Genomic DNA, 20,300 nt, shown 5'->3' on the forward strand with positions numbered 1-20,300 from the left:
ATAACTATATCTAGCTAGCCCAGTGAGCAGTGATAACTAACATGTCTTTGGGGTCATCAGGTAGGAACCTCCTTTCACCAGTGTTTCGTCTAGTTGGTCCTACGACACCTCCAGGAGGCTAGACAGTGATCACTAGCGTTACAGAGTCACCCCCTAATGCCAGCCATCACCGCTCCTCACACCCGGGCAACTATTGCAAACAGCACTACCGTCAACTATTCTGACCTCTCACCAACTGCACCAGTGAAAGCGGGGCGGTGATACAGACCCTGGTTTGGGTAGGGGGTAATGAAAGTATAGAGGGTGCAGGAGATGGAGGACAAGATACACCCAAAATGTCCTTTAATCAGAGAAAGAAAATAACACAAACAAAATCAAAGCAATGCAGGCCAAATTAAGAAATTATTGCACTTTCACTTTAACAGAAGAAAATAATTGCTTGAGAAAATCTGCTAATTAATCTTTTATGAAAATCATCAGTGGTTAAAGTGGATGACAACTGAAGCAGGCAAAAAAATAATTTAAATGATGATTTAAACTAAAAATAACATTCAGAGTAAATTTAAATCAAAATCAAACTAAAGGAACAACTGATAGAAATACAATTCATTTCAATTCAAATGAATATTGTTTCCATCATAATTAGCCTTTATTTAGCCATCTACTAGATTACTTCAGTGACACTGATTTCAGAGGGCAGAGGAGCTAATGAAAAACTATTAGTAAAGCTATTGTGCATGTAAAGAAAACATTTGCTTAATCGTATTGTAGTATGACCTCTAGATATCTATAGGTATTATTCTCACCTGAGAAAAATACCTTTAAGCGACCTTTCTTCCAGACAGTTTGAATGTAAAAATGCAGCAGCACTGACTGACTGCAGCAGTTTACGCTGGTGCACAGTGTAGGCACAGTGCTGTTTATCATGCAGGATTATCTGCTGTTTATCAGCAGATGCTGCATTCATTTAGAACTCTGCTGCACCGTGTCTGTGTAGGCATCCCTTGCAACGCACCTTTACGTGTGTACATATGTGGGCTCTGGTGTGTGGTAGCATGTGTAGTCGTTTCACACCTCAACCTACAGCAGACCGCCTAAGGCATTGGCAGCATTAGTGTGAGGACAATAGCATCATGGCTACATTAGCTGTAAGGCAAGATTTAAGACTCAGGTAGATAAGCGTCACAGAGTGAATTAAGTCACCAATGCTCCAGCGAAACCAATACTTGGGTTTATTTGTGGTAACAGGCACTCTGCTTCTGTCTTCATAAGAAGTCAGTGCCATCTGTCACCTTCTAACTTAAAGAGCTGCGGCACTCAAGGAAATACCTGTAATCCCAAAGGATAATTACAATGAATTAAGATAAACATGTGATCACCTGGTAAATAATTCAAGAAAAACATACAGGTACCAGTCCTTTTTGTCTATAAATGTGCGACTGCACTTTTACGTTAATTTTTCATGTGTGTGGTTGCACTCACACATAAAGACAGGCACACAGAAGCCTGAAGGCAACAAAGGTGGATGTGGATCCTTCGCAAATTCCCTGAAATGCTGTTGTCGCATGGTGGCTGACCAAGCATTTTTACGGAGATAATATGAGTCGTGCTACAAATAGACAGCTTAAATCCTTGGATGCCACCTTTCCTCACTGGCTTAGCTCTACATGGATAGATCATGCATGATGCACCACCTCTGGGCATGAACAAATACACACACAGAGACACTGAACGCGAAAACACATTTTTAGACAACCTGCTAAACTAGTTTTAATGTTTTAACAAATTTATAACAGGCACAATATGTGCCACCTTCTATAGTAAGGCTCACTAAATATTCATACAAAGGTCTCCACCACACTGACAGTGTGAGGGCATCCTGCCCAGTCTGGAACATCTCAATTATTATCAAACATATTTGATATTCTCACAAGAGGTTTTGCCAAGGAAGTGGCTGACTAAGCTCCTTTGCTGCAGTGAACAGTATGAAGATCAATTTGAGCTAGAGGATATAAAAAATTAAACCATCTTAATTCGAAGGAACCATTCAAAACTTTGAACAATCTTTTTCCTTCCCAATCCAGAAAGACTGAGACCCGTCTATTTTTTAGGTGTACATCTGGAAAACAGGTGTGGACGAATAGTAAAAGACTTCTACCATCGGTATAGTAAAAAACTAACAAACAACCAACCCCCACCCCCAATAAATAAATAAATAAAAATTCAGCAACCAATGAGGCACATACATTTCTACATCTATGGCCTGCAGTGTCAGCAAAGAAGGTTGTAAAATATTGACAGTGGTAACGCAAATGGTGCCGTCAAGCAAGACCTGCATTTAAACTAGGCATTTAACAGTAACGCTTAACCACAGTGTATACTATAGTCATGTCTTATGTAAAATAGAGAGCAGCACCATAAATTTTACAGAGGGTGGTGTGAATGGAAGTGGGTCATCTTTAAAGTGCATTCCCACATGGTGCTGCACCCCGACACCTCTGCCCTCACACCCTTCTAGTTACTACTGCCACTGTCCATTTGGTGCCATTCTCTTTGAAGAGAAATAATGTAGTTATAGCTGTTCTGGCCTGTGAGCAGGACAGAGGAGGGGGGGGGGGGGGCAGATGAAGGAGGGAATGGAGAACGGAGTAATGAAAAGCTTAAGCTCAAAATTTAAGAGATCAGGGGAAAGAAACCCTTGATGGACACTGTACAATAACGTCCATCAAGATTTCTTCTATGATTAGTATAAACCCACAGTAGGTTTGACCTGTAGCTTCTCAACCCTTATGTCTGTACGTAAAATTTAAAAGACCATATAAAGAAAAATATTCTATAATGCTACAACCACTGTCCACCTAGTTGAGACTTCACTGCGACCAGTGCAGAGACAAGTATTATTGGATGTGTTCAAGCCTTGGAGAATTATACAAATTGTGCCATTCTTTGGATGTGTCAGATGCAGGTAGAGTGTGTGTATGTGTGTTACCAAAGAACAGTGTTACTCTGTCTTCATGAACCGTGACTTTATTTGAGTTTATTGTGGCTTAGGGGGCAGGGTGTTCTTACAGTACTCCTAGCAACAACAGATGCGTTTCTGTGTGTTTGTGTGCAGGCGTAAGCGTCTCAAAACAACTGTCTCTTGGCACCTGTCTCCCTCAATGCAGGGACAGACGAAGTTTAAACTGCATGGACAGCTTGGATGACAATGTTGTTTGACAAAATCTCAGCCAGCCTCCACCCTCTGCACATACAACATGACCCAACATGACATAAACACATACATATGAAATATAAAATGACTCAATGTGCAGTCAGCAAGGTGAAAGTATATCATGCCCACTGTACATGCTTGTCAACAGAAGCAGCCTAAGCAATTGCAGCCACCACGTCTGGAATCATGTACCTCCCTGTCATGTTCCCCCAATCCCAACAACTCCCTCTAAGGCCCAGGGGAACCCAAGACCAGAGAGCAGGACATGCTAGAACAGAGCCAGAGAACAGCTCTCATCCTCAGGCTGTCTCTCAGCTAAGGTAGCATAGACACACCCACCATATGTTAAGAGCAGCTTTTCACACATCACTATGTTATGTGCTTTAAGTAACTATTTCAATAAACCAGGGCTGTCAGTCAGGAATTTTTGCAGGAGAATATGTCTATATATCATCTCCACACTAGTTACAGGAGGAGCTCATTAACCGGTGGTAAGAAGCCATTAGACACAATTTTACAACCAAAAGAGTCAAAAATATTTGAGAACAAAGAGTTAAAAAGTGAAAGGAGCCAAGTGGTAGTGACAAGCCCTGCTTTTAATCTGATGTTCTGCCAACTATCTGAAAAGGCCTCACCTGGGCCAAGACACAGCAAACCAAAACAGCCCATACCATGAAACACCAATGAACTGCTTTCATCAAACTGAACTTAAAAAAAAAAAAAAAAGATTAATAAATTCTTGTTTTTCTAGTTCTGATCCTGCAGTTCTCAACTTGTGCAATAAGAAGTTTATAGAAAGAAGCTTTGCTGCAGAAGTGAACTTACCGGCAGCATTGCTGGGTAGTAAAGTCCCATCATTGTTTGATCGAAAGCTGCTGACCAGCCCTCCACTTTCCCGTTCCTTCTCTTTTCCCCTAGACTGTGGGTCTCTACTTCTCCTCCTGTTCCTCCTTTCCTCTGTCTGTGCTCTAGGACCATGAGCTGGCGATGGCTTCAGTCCACGTCTGTCTCAAACATTCAAATTCTCCCTCTTTCACTCCCTCTTCCTCCTCCTCCTTTTTGCTGGGGTCTGTTCTTCCACTTCTCCAGCACGCGAGCCTCGTCTGCTTGTCACTCTCTGCTTTCTCTTTTCTTCTGTCTCCCTGCCCCTGCTGCTCTGATCCCCCCGGGCCTTTCTGTCTCTCTCCTCCTGACAGCCTGAGTCTCTTCACTCCTCCTCTCTCTCGCTCTCTCTCTCTCCTCTTTGCTCTGCGTCTGTCATTCACGCGCTCGCATTACACATCTTGCAGCTCCCCCTGCTTCCTCTTGTTCCCGCCCCTCTTTTAAAACTTTCCTTCCCTCCCAGCCTCAGTTCCTCCTATTCATCCCTCCATGAAGCCATCTAACTGTGTCTCTGGATGGAGTCAGAAAGCTGCTTTTGCTGCCTCCTCCAACCCCTGGGGAGAGAAAAGGAACAGGAAGGAAGAAGATGCTGTCTTCTATCCACGCACTGACTGCCTCAAAGTACAGAACAGGAACGCGACCCCCACTGCATTGCAGCTTTTTTTGATGATTTATTTATTGCGTGGCAGGCTGTCAGCTCTAAAAAGCAGTGGTAGGTAGGCCAGTCGGTAGACAGGTAGGTAGCTAGCTGCGTGGGTAGGCATCTAGATCACCATCTCGCTGTTGCTGCGTCCGCCTTCATCACACAGATGGAAGTATCACAAAACTGAGAACGCTGGCCCACGATTCCAGTATCTAAACCCGAACATGAATCTGTATCACGCTGCATTGCGCCTTTTTCTTCTGGCTCACACTCCGTTCCCTCACTTCCCACCACAGTATTGTTAGGAGGCGCTTAATTTGCAGAGATGAGAGTGCAGTTCCTTGCACTGCATTTTCATATGGGAGGGACTGAACTCTGCGGAAAAAAAGCCCTGATGCCAAGCTTTCAGACATCTGCTGAGTCTGGCTAGAACTGGGTCCAAAGGGATGGAGGGAGGGCCACATGAGTGATTCTAGGAGGAAGTGGTGCGGGAGGGTGGGGTGGGGGGGCAAACAGAGAGAGCTGGACCAGAGTTTGGGGCAAAGGGGCAGGGGATGCAGGCAAGAGATAACGGGATAGGATAAAGGATAAATGGATAAAGGGCTGGGTGAAAAGAAGAGTGAGGGATGACAGGATTAGGCCTGTAAGTGATGAGGATGAGAGGATGAATAGGGGATGATCTGAGGATTAAGCGCACAGACTGAACACAGAGATAAACACACCCAGGCACACACAAACACATGCACATAATGTACACACAGATGTGCTGTGATCATATTCACACTGCTTCTGCACCTTGGCTGACACGAAGACACACACGGACTCAACAGAAAGGCTGTATCATTGCATCAACTCTCTCAACTGTTTCAAACAAAGGCCTGCTCTTCCAAAAACACCGTCAACAGATAGTCAATAGCACAAGATCAACTGTGTGTTTTGGAAAAACTTTTTTTTTTTTGGGAGGTTATGACCTAATTCAAGATTGCTATTGCTAAATGCTTATGTGTAAAGTCTCTGCAGCTTGTTTTTGTGCCTGTGTGTTGTTAGCCCTGATCATTTCTATGACCTAAACAGCAAAAGATTGGCCCTGCAGGTCAGAGAGGCCACACACACATTTACCCTAAATAGTTGGAGCAGCAGGGACCCACAGGAGCCTGTCACCATTTAACACGCTCACATTGATACAGGAAGAACTACAGGTAGTTCAAATGTGTATAAAACAATAGACAGGGGCTTTCCTTGAAAAAATGTACTGCAGCAACGACGCAAGCTAGGCTTGGATAGCTCTATTTGCGTGATAATCAATAGCTAGTGTGCTGGAGACTAGCACAGATGACTTAAATCATTTATAAAACAAATGCAGTAGCCTGAATTGGCTCTGAATGAAACAGATGACAGGAGGGAGTTCAGAAGTGCTGCAGATCGCAAATACTCTCGACCCAGGTGTTAGTCTGCTCTAACTAAGCTGCTGACTGTTGTATGACTTCCATTTCTGTTTCACCTCTGTTACACTTACACTTCTGTCCTCCATCCTATTATCCCTCTCCTGCCTATAATATGTCTTGTCTTTTTTTGTTTGTTTGTTTTTCCCAGTACGCGAATAGAAATAAGTAAATGCAGGACACGTGGGAAGAGAAATTGAGATCTAAAAGAAATTAATTCTAAACCTGGAACCAAATTGTTACAGTGTGGGCCTCCCCCCGCATTCTCAAGGAGCTGCATTCCCAAGAAAGGAGATACTGAGTAGAGCAGGAGGAGGAGAAAGAAGAAAGAGATTTATGAGAGGGGATGAGACATATGAGAATCTCCAATGTTGTGATGTGGGGAAAGAGGTTGGGGGTAAGCAGACTCACAGACCAACACTCCCCTCCTGTGGCACTGCCAGAGAGCTGCACATCCCATACACACAAACACACACCAGGAGGAAAGAGCATGCACACCCACTCTCAGGTACAGAGCCTTTTCTGGAAATCTCACTCAAATGGGATTTGCGCACCTGCACATAGACACACATGCATACATGAGCGCTGAGATGGTTTGAGCCGCTCAATGTGTTCTGCTGCTTGGAGGTAGATAAGAAAATTGTCAGCTACCCTGCTGCTGTGATGCACATACACGGCACTCATTACAGAGAGCAATATGCATGGAGAGACACTCAGAATGAGAAAGAGACAGAGAGAGGCATAAAGAGAGAGAAGGTGTGAGAGGACAGCAATTGTATTGTAAAATGGATATTTTCTTTGAATGAGCTGCAACTTATCGAACTGACTTAGCTAATTCTCCTCTGGATTTAGAGGCTCCTCAAAAGGACTGCGTGGCTGAAAACTAGCATGCCTCGAGTGATTTGGGGTTCTGCATCGAATTACATTTTAATTTATTATTACACAGGTTTGCAAGCAGTCGTTAATCTCTTACCTGACTGTGAGGTGTGTATCCATGGAAACCAGGGTTTAAAGGCTCATTGTTCTGCAAGAGACAACAGGAGAGGAGAAACCAGAATAAATGGGCGGGTGTTCGCAAAGTGAGTTGATGCAGGATGACAGTAGAAACTTTTAAATTTCAGGTGGAAAGGTTTCAGATGATTTTTTCAATGGGATTAAAAAATAAACTAATGGTCAATCATTAATAGAGTAAACAGAGGAGGGAATTAATTTAACAGATAACAGTCAGTGAGGATTCCATGATTGTTGAACCATCGCTGTAGTTTATCAACCTTTTACAGCCAGCAAACCAATCATAATCCATGGGCTGTGTGAGAGCCCCCCCCCCCCCCCCCCCCCCCATCAACTCTGCCCCAGAAACCAGTGTTGTGGTTAATTGCTCTGTAATTACTTTTAATTAGATTATTTCTGTCTCCCCCCCTCTCCTCTCTCTCTGACTAGTATTTTCTTACACTGTGTCATTTTGGCTCCTGCAAAAGCAGTCATTGTTTGCTGCAGAGCTAAGGCTTGAGGAAGGAGAGGAGGCAAAAGTAAAAAGACAGGCATAAAGACAAACAAGGGGAAGGGGGGGTGGGGCAAGAGGCGGATTGGCTGGAACAATGGGGAAAGATAGCCAAATGATGATATTTTGACAGCAGTAAGTGAGATGAGACCAGCAGTGTCTAGCCTGCTGACATGCCTAGCAGAGAAAACATGACCACCTAGTGAGCCAGAAAAAAGTGTGTGTGTGTGTGTGTGTGTGGGGGGGGGGGTCCTATGGGGAATGCGGTCTGAAGAGCTACTGATGTTTTCAGTAATCTGAAGGAAGTCGACAGAAAATGTTTCACATCAGTATACTGCTGCCCCTTGCCCTGACTGTGGCCCTCCACTCAGGAAACAGCTTGAGTGTGGGCCATGTAATGCCACAGTGACAAGACAGGTAGATTTGCCGTCTCAATAGTGTTAACAGCTCTAACCTCCTGGCCCTGACCTTGAGCTGTACACTGCGGGAATCACTTTCATATAGGATTCATTTGACCATATGAGGGCAAAAGTTTGAGATGGTAAAGGCAAAGTGACATAGACAAATAGCTACAAAGCAGATCCCAAAGAGCTTGCTTCAGTGTGGTGAGATAGAACTTGGAAACACAGAGTGTAAACCCAAAAACAGATGTGGTTATGATGTATGGAGACGTAGAGAAGGGGAGGGAGCGTCTAGACAGAGTGGTTTAATGAAAGGTTGAGGGAGGATGTAGGTATGAGGTAAAGAAAATGGACCAGATGCAAAGAAAGGTTGAGAATAAGAAAGAAATGTTTTTCTTTTGATGATCAGGCAGTAAACTGTGTGTGTGTGTGTCCATGTCCACACTAAGGACTCATCCTCCCTTTCCCTTGTCTGAAACAACCATTTCTTTGTCTCCACTCTCCACTTCCTGTTTCATCTGGAACCAATTTCCCCCTCGTGCCTTGTCCCCAGGGGGAACACTCTCCTTGGTGCGCCACATTTAGGGGGGGAATGGCCTGCCTTATATTCACCAGTATGCTGACTGTGTAGACTCTTATTCCGCTCAACATGATGGAGATTAGATAGATAGATAGATGGATTAAAAAAAGCACTATTACAGAGCAGAATCTCAAATCTTAACAATGGGTAATTTCAAATAAAACATGTGAAATAAAAAGAGATTTTGGGAGTCAGCGACACTGCATTGCATTTCAAATAAGAAGAGCCATGGTTTCACAACAGAAACAAGAAAAAAATTTGAATAAAAAATAAAGCTTGTACGTGCATTTTCAGTTCAAGTAACGGTGAGGGCACTGCCCTAGCAAGACAAAATGGGAGGAAAACTGGAATGCAAGTGAAATCTATACCAAAATTAGCTCTAACTTTCAAATTAAAGTTTGTGTTGGTGCTACAGTGGACAGAGTGGAAAGAAGAAAAGGGAAAGAGGAGGAGTTTGAGAAGAGGAGGGAGAGAGGGTAGAGTTTAGCAACATCTGGAATCAATCTGTCTGCAGGAGCAGAGGGAGGGAGCGGGCTTGTTGGAAGATGGAAGGGCAGAGGAGAAAGAAAGAAGAAAAGAAATAACAAAATGAGATGAAAATAAGGGCAGACATAGGAGAAGGAGGAGGAATGTGGGGAATAAGGCAGACGTAGCCAAAAAAAAAAAATTTAAACAGTGAAACATTTGCAAAACGGAGACAATGAGTCATAACTGAAGAATGCCATGTGATTTATATTTTCTTAAAGGGTGGGGGAAGGGATTGGGGGTCTGAACTTGATACCTAGCTTTCAGACATACTCATTTCTTTACACTAATGCTAAAGAGTGCACTCTCTCTCACACACGCGCACACACACAGTTTTCCTCTTCCATATGGCATTGCTTTTAGGTATATTACATGCCCATGTGTCTTGAGGAATACACAAAAGGCACTTGCATTTATGTCTGCCTACTTAAAATAAAAATAAGTAAGTGAAAGCTTTGGTTGAAAGCTGGGCTTTGGTGCTGCACTTCTGCAAGTTTCCATTAAGTTAATTCAGCGTGTGAGTGAGGAGGAGCCTTTGAAGGCGCCGGCTGGCTGACTGTGAGGGCTTCAGACTGCACTGGCAGGGCTCAGCAAAAGCACAGAAAAACCAGTCACACACACATATACATACTCTCGCTCTCTGTCCCCCACTCCCCCACTCAGTGGAGGGGAAAACTAAAGGGCGTCTCTCTTGTTTATTTTCTCTCTCTGCAACTTACTATTTTAGGAGAGGGAAAGAAGTTGGGGAGTTGCTGGAGCAAATGGGAATGAGCGGGGGAAAGAAAAAGGAGCAGCAGTGGTGAAGGGAAGGCAAAATGACATGAGGTCAACAGATGGTGAGAGGGGAGGGAGACAGAGGGAGGAGAGGAGCAGGGTAATTAAGGGGGCTGCTGCAGGCATCCAGTGGCCCCTAACAGAACAGCCTAAGGAGGCAGACTGTGCCAGTGGCTTTGTGGTCTCAGTCATATCTCCAAATATAAGAAAACCCACACCTGCTAACAATAATAAATTATTACACAAAAAACAAAACCCCATTCATTGTAGAATAACAGATGCAGACCATTCTTGGCAATCACAGGATCAGTATAAGAGCCAATGATAACTCTAAAAGATCAACAAATCACGAGTGAGAGAGAAAAACCAGAGAGGAACATGCCACGCTGTGAGAGGATCAAACAGTGCAACGAAGGAGGAATTAAGAGAACATGCTGGAGGGCAGAGGACAGAAAGTGATGGCTGTACTGTACTGACAGGGTTATAACAAAAGATAAAGCTGAAAATGACAAACGCAACCAGAGATGGTTGATACGCGGGGACATCAATACACATCAAGACAACCGAGAGCAAGGACAGAAAGATGAGATGAACTGCAAGTGTCCCCTAAGACTGAAGGCTTATTTCTTATGACAGAAACTTTTTCAGAACAGGCAGCCAAAAACCTGCCCACGCGATGGGACAGTTACGAGTATTTGTTTCTTTTTTGGTTAAAGTTTCTGTACTTTTTAAAGGAGTAGGAGTCTTGGAAAACTTTTCATAGAGACAAGTTCTGTTTTTCCAATTCCGAGAGAAACAAAACATCGGCTCTGGGGCATTCACTGGTTGGATTTATTGACGACTGTCTCCTTTCCTCTGACTGTGTGGTCTACTACGAACAACAGCTGACCTGCAGTTAAGAATTATACAGGTGTTCATGTGTGGGCCTCATGCAAGTCCATCTATGAGCAGTCGCAAACATTGACCTCTGTTTTAAATTTAATGGTGCCTTTAAAGTTTGCCACACATAATGTCCAACGTGTGAATCCAACAGACTAGGACTAGCTCCTCACTTTTGATCTTAATCAGGTAAAGGTAAATCCTTGTACATGAAGATAGTTTCTTGAGGTATTGAATGTAATACCTACACCATGTTGCCAGTGTTCATGCCACTTTATGTATACATCAAATAAGAAAAGTTCATATGAGGCTTGCATACAATTAGTTTTTTATTGTTGTTGTCTGATCTTATGTCCTCCCTAGACTATAGGAAACACTAGTAGAATTTGCATGTGGATAAATTTATAATGATAATATGAACATTAAATAAATGATTTCAGAGTATTCAAGAGCTAGAAGCTGTATATATATATATTTTATTTTATTTTTTTTCCCTCCCCCCCCATAACCCCCACTAATAGACTGCATAGGCCGTTTCATTGTTTTCTGGCAGATGTAATTATTTAAGTTTGTGAGGACAAAGCCTGCAGTGCACCATGGGTATTCATTACGTTACAATAGCTAATAAGTGAAAGTGGAACACGTCTATTTCGGTTTTTCATTTCATGCTCTAACAGATTGTCTGTGATATACTTATTTAATGACGTCTTGGATCAGTTCTCAGCATACAATGATCCACTTAATAAAAGTATTTGGGCTCAGTATTAAACCAGTTACTGGCTGATATTAAAGGGGACAGACAATCTCACACATACAACTTAATAGATCTAATACTGAAGCAGTGCATCGTAGATTACCCCATGTAAGGGAAACCCCATGTGACGTCAATAAATTGACATGTATCTCTTTGTGGGTAGAGACGGGAGCAAATGTGACAGTTTGGGGGCAGCACTGGAGAAGAGGCATTTCGGGTGGGGATGACCATAAAGGTGAGTTAACATGCTACTGTCATTTAAAGGGGGGAGAGAGAGAGAGAGAGAGAGAGAGAGAGAGAGAGAGACAAAGAGAGAGAGAGAGAGAGAGAGAGAGAGAGAGAGAGAGAGAGAGAGAGAGAGAGAAAAGGGTGGGGGGGAGGTGTCTTATCCATTCCTTTTGGTTTATGAATGGAGCCTTTTCCTTTTCCATCAATCACATTATTTCTTTACACTTAAACAGAACAGCTGTACTGTGCTTGTGCCAGTAAATGACAGTAAATTGAACTGAACACACACAAGAAGAAAGAAATAAAGAGAGAGGGAAAATATGAGTTGAGTAACTGAGGAATTCTTAGCTTATCATCGCCAGTTCAAAAGTCAAGGGTGACCCACTCTGCTAAGCTCAAAGTTTAAAAGCAATCATTAAACAACAGCAGAGAGCATATAATGACAGCAGGTAGGACTATGTACGATCCTCTGGAACATGTTAACACAAATAGGTACTGCCAAAACGCATAACCTGGGCCACCTCCTCCCCTTAAATGCTGGTTCCCTTTCTGTGGAGATTTCTTCTTTTCTGTGAATAGTACAGGCTGCTGACTTCTGAAGGACACTTTGGGTCTGCAGTTACACACATGCTCTCTAGGCATTTGCATGACTAGTTGCTACTGTGACTATGCAACCATAGGGCACTGAAGCCATTATTTGAAGCTTTTTCTCAGCATTTCTCAACAGCATTTTCTCCTGCTATATTATTGGTATTGATTAGGCACCCCAAAAATGATTTACATTATCAATTAATCCAATGTTCTGTATCCTTTTAATACACAGATAAAAAAAAGTATATGCGATGGGACTTTTTATTGTTTGATCTTTCAAATGTTTCAAGTGTTAGTGGCATGACAGTGATCATTTACATTATTGATTTGTAGATTATAGTGATGCTACGAGTGATTGATTGCCGGTTTTCAATTAGTATTTTGATCTGCGCTCAGGGTGAGCTGATCATATGATGCCAAATCCCTGACACTCTTGGCAACAATATGTTCTCCAGTCTGGCAGTTTATCAAAATGTCGAAAGATGACAAACTCACTTTAAGCAACGTATGTGATACTTGAATTCCTCGCGGCAGAATTCATCAACATTTTAATACGATGAACCTCATTAGACATTTGACAACCTGTCACCTGACAGAACACTGTGAGTATGAGAAACAAGCCCAAGCAAAGACAGTCTAACTTGCTAATTTATCAAGCCATTATTGATGATACTTTGAGCTCCTCAGTGTATTTCCACAATTTTTTTAAGTTCAGTTAGTTGTAGTTGTATAGGTGGTGCACAATGCTAGACGGTATGTGCCACAGTTTACATGGGAGAGTCAGCTATCAGTAATCGATTATAGGCCACAAGAAATAATTATCTTTTAATGTATGAAATGAGAGAAAGAATTGGGGAAAAATGTCCATCACAATTTCCCAACCACAACTGATGCCAGTCTATTTACATTGTCATCATTTGAAAGATGAACCGAATGATTAACTTTCTTTCGCTTGACAAATTCATTCATTACAAAATCATTCCCACTCTAAATCTGGCGTTAACAAGAGATGCCTATGAAAAAAAAAAAAAAGAGAGAGAATTTGAACAGCTATTGCAAAATACTGTTTACATTTGGTTCGCAATTTACTTCTTCATTACTCCAAACAGATTTTCAGAGTTTCCTTTAATGCCTGTTCTCAAGTGGTCAGCAGGGATTAGAGTTGCTATACATTTTCATTAGGTTGTAAAGGAACAGGTTGAATTTCACATTGGACTCTTGGGCAAAGAAAAAAAAAAAAAAAAAAGAAAAATTCTATATGCACTTCTTCCGCAAGAGCAAGCAACACTCAACACTGAGTAATGAAACAAACATTCAAAGGAAAAAAAAAAAAACCCAAAACTGCTCACTATCAGTAATAACCCATCTCAGTGATCTGTCCACTCATATCAAACTCGCCCCCGCTTCGCCTGCTGCCCTCTCTGCACTGAGGCCCGTTAAAGCGATCAGTCTGGTTAATGCCCTCTCCTAAATGAGCTTTGATCTTGTTAGTGCGACACAAAGCCTCTTTAGTGCCAACGATAGGACAAATCGGCTCTCTGAAACAGAGGGAGAGACATAGATTTAGAAACTACTCCTCTCTGCATTCGAGTGAACCACAGAGCTTCCTCAAGACAGGGCATTAATACTACCAACTGGGAACAGATAACTTAAAGAGAGGGATACATTGAAGAGAGAGATGGGATGAAACAATAAGTTGATGAGGAGAAAAACAAAAAACTTGCCAGATGTGGAGACAGAAAAAAGCGACTGATGCTAGCGAGACGGGGGATGGACTGGGAAAGAGAGATTGTCAAAGATGGAAGAGGGGAGACGGGACAGCAGAGAGACAGAGTGGAGGGGGGATGGGTTGGGATGGTTTGCCTCACTGGAACACTGAAAGCCTGTGAACCAGGAGTCAATTAGCAATCTGGAAATATGCCTGGGGGAGACAGGAGGGGGAAAAACCAGAGGGCAGCTAAAGGGGAGCAGGAGGTGGTGGGGGTGTTGAAGGGGGTCTGCAGTTTGGATGAGGCAGAATCGGGGGGAGCATAAGCAACAAAGGGGGGGGGGGGGCGCGCTACACTCACATTTATTATTACACTCCTGATTTACAGTCTATCTGGAAGGTCAGCAATCTCCCGGCTGGAGCACTACGGTAATTGTTGTGTGCATTTAGATATCGGATCATCCCCTGCACTTATCTTCCCTATACCGAGCTTTCACCATGCTACAGTGAGCAGTCGCCATTCAACTACCACACTGAATGACTCACTGGCAGAAGCTCTCAATGTCATTTGATTTTTCATTTGGCCTTTGAACTGAGTGTTATTCGACCACTCATCTTCATTCAGAGCATATTCTCATCCTTATCATCCTTACCTCTCCCCCATCTCATCATGCATTGCTTCCATCCATCACTTCCCTCTCATCCTTTATCATGGCCCATGATGGTTGCAAGCTAATAGCACTGACTTTCTATTCTCTTGTTGCCTCCATCTTTTATTTACCCTAACATCAACTCCCAATCCATGCCACATACATCTGAAATTTCTCTCCCAACCCAAATATTGTGTTCACTCTTTCTCCTTGTATAATTTTCTCGATCTATTCATCTGCACATACTCCCTCCCCATTTTTATTTCCAGGCCACCCAGTGCCCAACAATCAATTCAACTGATGGGTAGCAAAGATCCTCCCCACACCACACTGCTCATGGTCGCATCATCTTTGCCGGCGGTCTATAACCTTTCCCCATCATCAAGATCTATCCTGTGAAGCTTGCACACTGTTACATTACACGGGGACCTATTCGTCATTGCAGCAGGTCAGCCACACAGCCAATTAAAGTATTTTTACCAGTTCCCCAGGATTCAATTACCTGCCAATGACCTCAAACTGTGTCCGCCTGCCCTGCGATTGCTGTTAGTGCTGTTTTCCCCGGCTAAAACGCCACACATCAGCAGAAATGTTCTCTTGGACTGCTTTACTGGATTAGAGGCACTTCAAGGAACATGCATCTGATTGTACAATTAATGTGCAATGCATGTGTTTACATTAGAGAGAGACTACAAGAACCAAACAGTAACAGATTACAGCAATGGAGAGTAAGTGAGAGAGAAGCACCCTATTCCTCGGCAATCCCCTAATTTACTGTAATATGTACATATTAGTCAGACAGAGATGGGATTAGCTGTTGAAGCGTTGCTGTCTCAGCAGTCGAGTCATGAAAGTAGGGAAGACTTGTGGAGGACTCCCTGAACCCCTTCACTCCTGCAGCCTACACCAAAAGGCTCTGTTCTTTGTCTTTCACTGTGGTGACCCCTCCCCCAATCCTTGTCTGCCTCTTTTTTTTTTTTAACACCTAGCGACAATGGGGGGGGTCTGGAGTGATTAATGGTTCATGCGGTGTGTGTATCAGGATTTTATGTGGTGACTCGCTGCAAATTCTCATCACAGGTCTGAGTAATTTCATCGATGTGAACCAAGAAAATGATGGCGTGCACTGCAACTTGTGACAAAGCACTGGTTCACTTTCTGGAGGACAGGCATGATAGATAGGTCTGATCTTTGCTGTGCTGCCGTCTGTCATAGCAATGGAGTCTGTATCATATTACCTTTGTCTGGCTTGGTCATGCTCCCTCATGAGCTCCAGAAGCACAGGCACACTATTTCATTTACCCCCATTTTACTATGCTGCATTTTGCGCCGTCTTTCCTTTTCTTTTGCAATTCATAAATCTCACATCACAGTTTTGATTTAAGGATTTTCTGTTTGCTGCAATGATGCATGATTATGCTGTTGATGAGAGAAAGGGCCCTGTCAAAACATTATCATCACTCCCTGCTGCTGCTTGCGAACAAAAGCTTTTAGTGAAGAGGGAAGAGGAGGTACACATGATACTTTGTTACAGCGCTGCTACACATCAAGCTGAGAAACACAACGACACGGCTCGGAGAAACGGATACCACGCGTGTTTACAAGCCATTCCTACCTGTCCAATGTCACCGACAACACTCCCGGTCCCGTCTATCCTTGGTCTTTTGCACTCCGCCCCAGCCAAGTCAGTCAGGGCAGCGGCGGTCTGAGCGTCGGGCTCCGGGTCTCCCCTCTTCATCCCCCGGACAGCTGCTGGACCCCCGGCCGCGTTCGCATGGGGTCCGGCTGTTGTATCAATGTCTCTCTCCCGGTCCATTATTCCCCGACTAACGGGTAGCATTATCGATGCAACGTCGGTCGACATTAACATTGGACGGCAGACAGTAACCAGTCAAAGTCTGTTTTTTTTTATTTGTTGTTTCTTTAAAAAAACCAAAAACAAAAAAAAAAAAAAAAAAACCTCTGCCTTTTCCTCTTGGTTTGTCCACAGCTCGATATTGACAATGGATCAGGCTTTTCCCAAGACGCGTAGACGGATAATACAGATTTTCATCAAGACAGCTCGCACTGTTTATTGTCTAACTTAGCCTTAGCTATTCAAGGCGGACCATTATGACCATCCCGGGGTTACGGAAACGGCACAGTAACTGGAGCTTTTTTCCTTAAAAAAGCGAAAGCACGCCGAACACTGACCTATTTCAATAAAGATCACACGTCCGACTCTCGGGTGCCTGACAAGCTAATTAGCCAGCTAACGTTAGCTAGCTGGCTAGCATTACATTCCGCTAGCTGTCTTTCTGACTGAGGCTCTCGGAGCTCACTCCTCCGGCTGCCAATAATAGAAAATGTTGGGAAAGAGCTGCACGCAACACTTTTCCTTGTGACGTCCTCCCCGCTGCCGCCGCTAAACGTGCTGGTTTTTTTTTTTTTGTTTGTTTGTTTGTTTTTCCTCTTTTGGTTTTTGTTTGTTTTGGGTTTTTAGATTAGTTTAGTTTTTTTTTTTTTTTTGTACTAAAGCCCTCGCTCGGTCCTACCAGCCTTCCTGCCGCTCGGTCTCGGTCCCTTCTTATCTCGCCGCGGTCTGCCGTGGATGTGTCTTGGCGTGCGGACCTGGCTGCACGGTTTCCTCTGGTCTGGGTCCCAGTTGGTGGAGCTCGTAGCGTGGAGGGAGCCCGAGTGCGCCGATCCGCGGTCAGATCCGGCTACGGAGAGCGGAGCGGGAAGGGTGGGACACCGGGAAGAGGTGGGCTGGTCTGAGGTCTGCGTTTAGTCTGTCTCCTTCTTCTTCTTCCCCTTCTTCCCCCCTATCCTCCTCCTCCACCTCCCCGCCTCCTCCGTCCTTACAAATTTCGCTCTACATCCGAATTAAAGACGAAGATGCTTCTAGTTTTGCTAGAACCCCCCCCCCCCCCAAAAAAAACAACAAAAAAACAAAAAACAACATATATAAAATAAAACGACACGATGAAAGAATAATGAATTAGTGAAAAAAGACAAATACTAAATACATAAGACAGGCCATATTTTACAGCAGGTCTTTAATGTATCCTACACCTAGAAGCAGAAGTTATATTAATATATTCATTAGTGTGTGTCATTTTAAGACAATGTCAGCAACACACAGTGTCATGACATTATGTTTTACATAAAAAAGACAATTGAGGTCCACTGTGGGGAATTATGTAATGGGGTTACATTATTTAGGACGTATTTGCCCTGTAAATCCCATTATGTGTATGCTGTGTATGAGTGTGTGTGTTTAAGAGCATGACTTGGTAAATCTAAACAAAGGGTTCTTTATTATCACAGGTAGAAAGGATCGAAAAAATACATAAATACTGATAAAGCAAAAGAGCAGCGAGAAGGCATCTACAGCCTCTCGAGTTGGATTATTTTTGGAGGAATAATTTACAGCCCACACGAGTTTTTTATGTTTTTGCGCCCCCTAGTGGGTCTTAAATGACTGAGCGGCTGAAGGGACATATTTGCGTCTTATTAGGAAAGAAAATTCAACATCCTCTTGAGAAATTGTTGTCATATAATTCAAACAAAAGCGCCACTAATCAAATATGGCTGCTCTAGTGAGGAAAGGTTTATGGTGGCAAAATAACTATAACAGCGAGAGGAGGGATACATAAAAAAAGAAATACTGTGTCTCTGTTGGCGCACACAGTTGTCACACACTTACACACACATACACAAGACAATCTGCCCTGATTCCACTCTCCGCCTGCCTGCCTCAGAACAGATGATTGTCATCACTTTAAGACAACTGCCAGTGCGTTAATGTGTGTATCTGTCTGTGGTCTCACTGTCTGTCCCTGCAATGATGGACTGCACTAAGGTCACATCGCTCCACGTTGCTGCCCGTTTCATGAACAGGCTGTGAGAGCCCACAGAAGCCATTACTCCCTTAATACAACTCCACACCTCACAGGCCACTACATATTTTGGCAATATATATATATATATTTTTTTTAAACACCATGTTAATATCTGTATTTCAGTGGCACTCTCCATTTCGCCTCCAGTTTTTCTGTTTCCATTGTTTCTCCCACACTGCAAACACACATTCATACTAGTAGTATGTGGCTTTTAGCGCTAGGAATCTTCATTTCCATCTACTTTGAATGTGTGTTTCAACACACTTTAGTTGTTGAGTCTCGCACTCAGACAGCATGTTTGTGCACGCATAGAGAAGAAAGGCTTTTTATAAGTCACGCCGGTTGCCTTCACGCCTACTACTACTACTACTACTACTAGATTGAGAGAAAATTGAAAATAACTTTGACGAGTGACTAATTATTTGCCTCAAATTTCACTGAAGTCTGCTTCTCTTAAATCTTTAGCATAGGAGAGGAAAGTCTTTAGAAAAGCTAAAATAAGGGAATTAAAGAAACAACATTAAAACCCAGGGAAATGGTAACCCCCCCCCCCCCCCAAAAAAAAAAAAAAAAGTTAAACTAATTTGGAAGAGTTCACTTAGCCACAATATTTTAAAGAAAGGCATTTAATTTGACCACATCGTGGCAGTTTATGGGGCAATTTCAAATGTTTGTGTCATAACTTTCACTTGTGTTTTTCCATGGTGGGTAAAACAAAACCCATAGTGATAAAATGTAACACAGCTTTTGACACAATATGCAGCCTTACTAGCTCACTGTCACAACACGAGTGCTATTGCACAAGCTGAATGAAGCAACTCTGTGAAATACAAGTTTTGTATTATGATTGTAGATACATGTTGAAGTAATTAATAATTTTTGTTTCTGACAAAATCTGATCAGGAGTTCTCAAAGTTCTCATAATCTTCAATATTTTGCTCTGAAGTATTATGGGATGATATATGAATGTTGGTTTTCAGCTCTCTTTTACACCCGAACAATTCAACCTTAGTGTGAAATTCCTGCTTGATAAATTTCAGGGACGATGCAGCTTTTTCAACCACACAATACAATTCCTGTCTCACAGCCTCATGAACAGAGATGCTCGCTAGACTCTACCTGCTGCACTGAGCTTCCTTGTTGTTGTGCCTGCCAGGTCTGGCCTGCCCTGTCAATTCCAGTCTGGCAGCAGCAGTGTGCATTTATTTCATTACGAACCCGTCATGTGAATGTTCAACATGCACAATGCTTGTGATGGTGCAGGCATGCTTGTCCTGTTCCTGTATGATGCATGAGAGGAACTTGTGCATATCTGATTCATGTACAAACATCCGGAGAATGCTTTGCATTGTAGGAGCCAATGCCACGACAGTCCTTAACAAGCAGTTTATTCAGACAAGGAAAGGCCAGTAGCACCTTGAGAGACCTGAATCATTTTTATTGGGTTTCAGAGGAAGGGCTGTCCTTGTTTTCTAACTGACTTTCCATAAATTGAGTAGAGTGCATGGTAGTCCTGGATAAAAGCACAGGCACGCTCTGTTAATGTTTAACATCACGTTTTTAATTTACGTTATTACAACCATTTCTTTCACTGCAAAGACAAAACTGCGTTGCGTTTTAGTCCAACACCGGTGGGCTGGAAGT

At 43.0% G+C, this 20,300-nt stretch overlaps 1 protein-coding gene across 4 annotated transcripts in view; it reads right to left on the reverse strand.

Annotated features, from left to right (window-relative positions):
• The window catches only part of LOC115048158 (RNA binding protein fox-1 homolog 2-like), a 42,425-nt gene extending 24,905 nt beyond the window's left edge, over positions 1–17,520 (reverse strand). For 2 of the 4 annotated variants that reach the window (XR_003841045.1, XM_029509476.1), the window contains exons 1-2: positions 16,388–17,520; positions 7,155–7,205 (exon numbers count right to left, since the gene is read on the reverse strand). Coding sequence is in view for 3 of the 4 variants with exons in the window: in XM_029509476.1 (XP_029365336.1) it covers positions 7,155–7,205; positions 16,388–16,642 (306 nt within the window). In the remaining variant the exon portion in view is untranslated. Of the gene's footprint in view, positions 1–4,039; positions 4,450–7,154; positions 7,206–16,387 lie in introns of those variants that run through there. The other 2 variants (XM_029509475.1, XM_029509477.1) reach the window with 2 other exon arrangements.
• Positions 17,521–20,300: the final 2,780 nt, after the last annotated feature.

Source organism: Echeneis naucrates, chromosome 8 (assembly GCF_900963305.1).
Source record: "Echeneis naucrates chromosome 8, fEcheNa1.1, whole genome shotgun sequence".
Taxonomy (NCBI): domain Eukaryota; kingdom Metazoa; phylum Chordata; class Actinopteri; order Carangiformes; family Echeneidae; genus Echeneis; species Echeneis naucrates.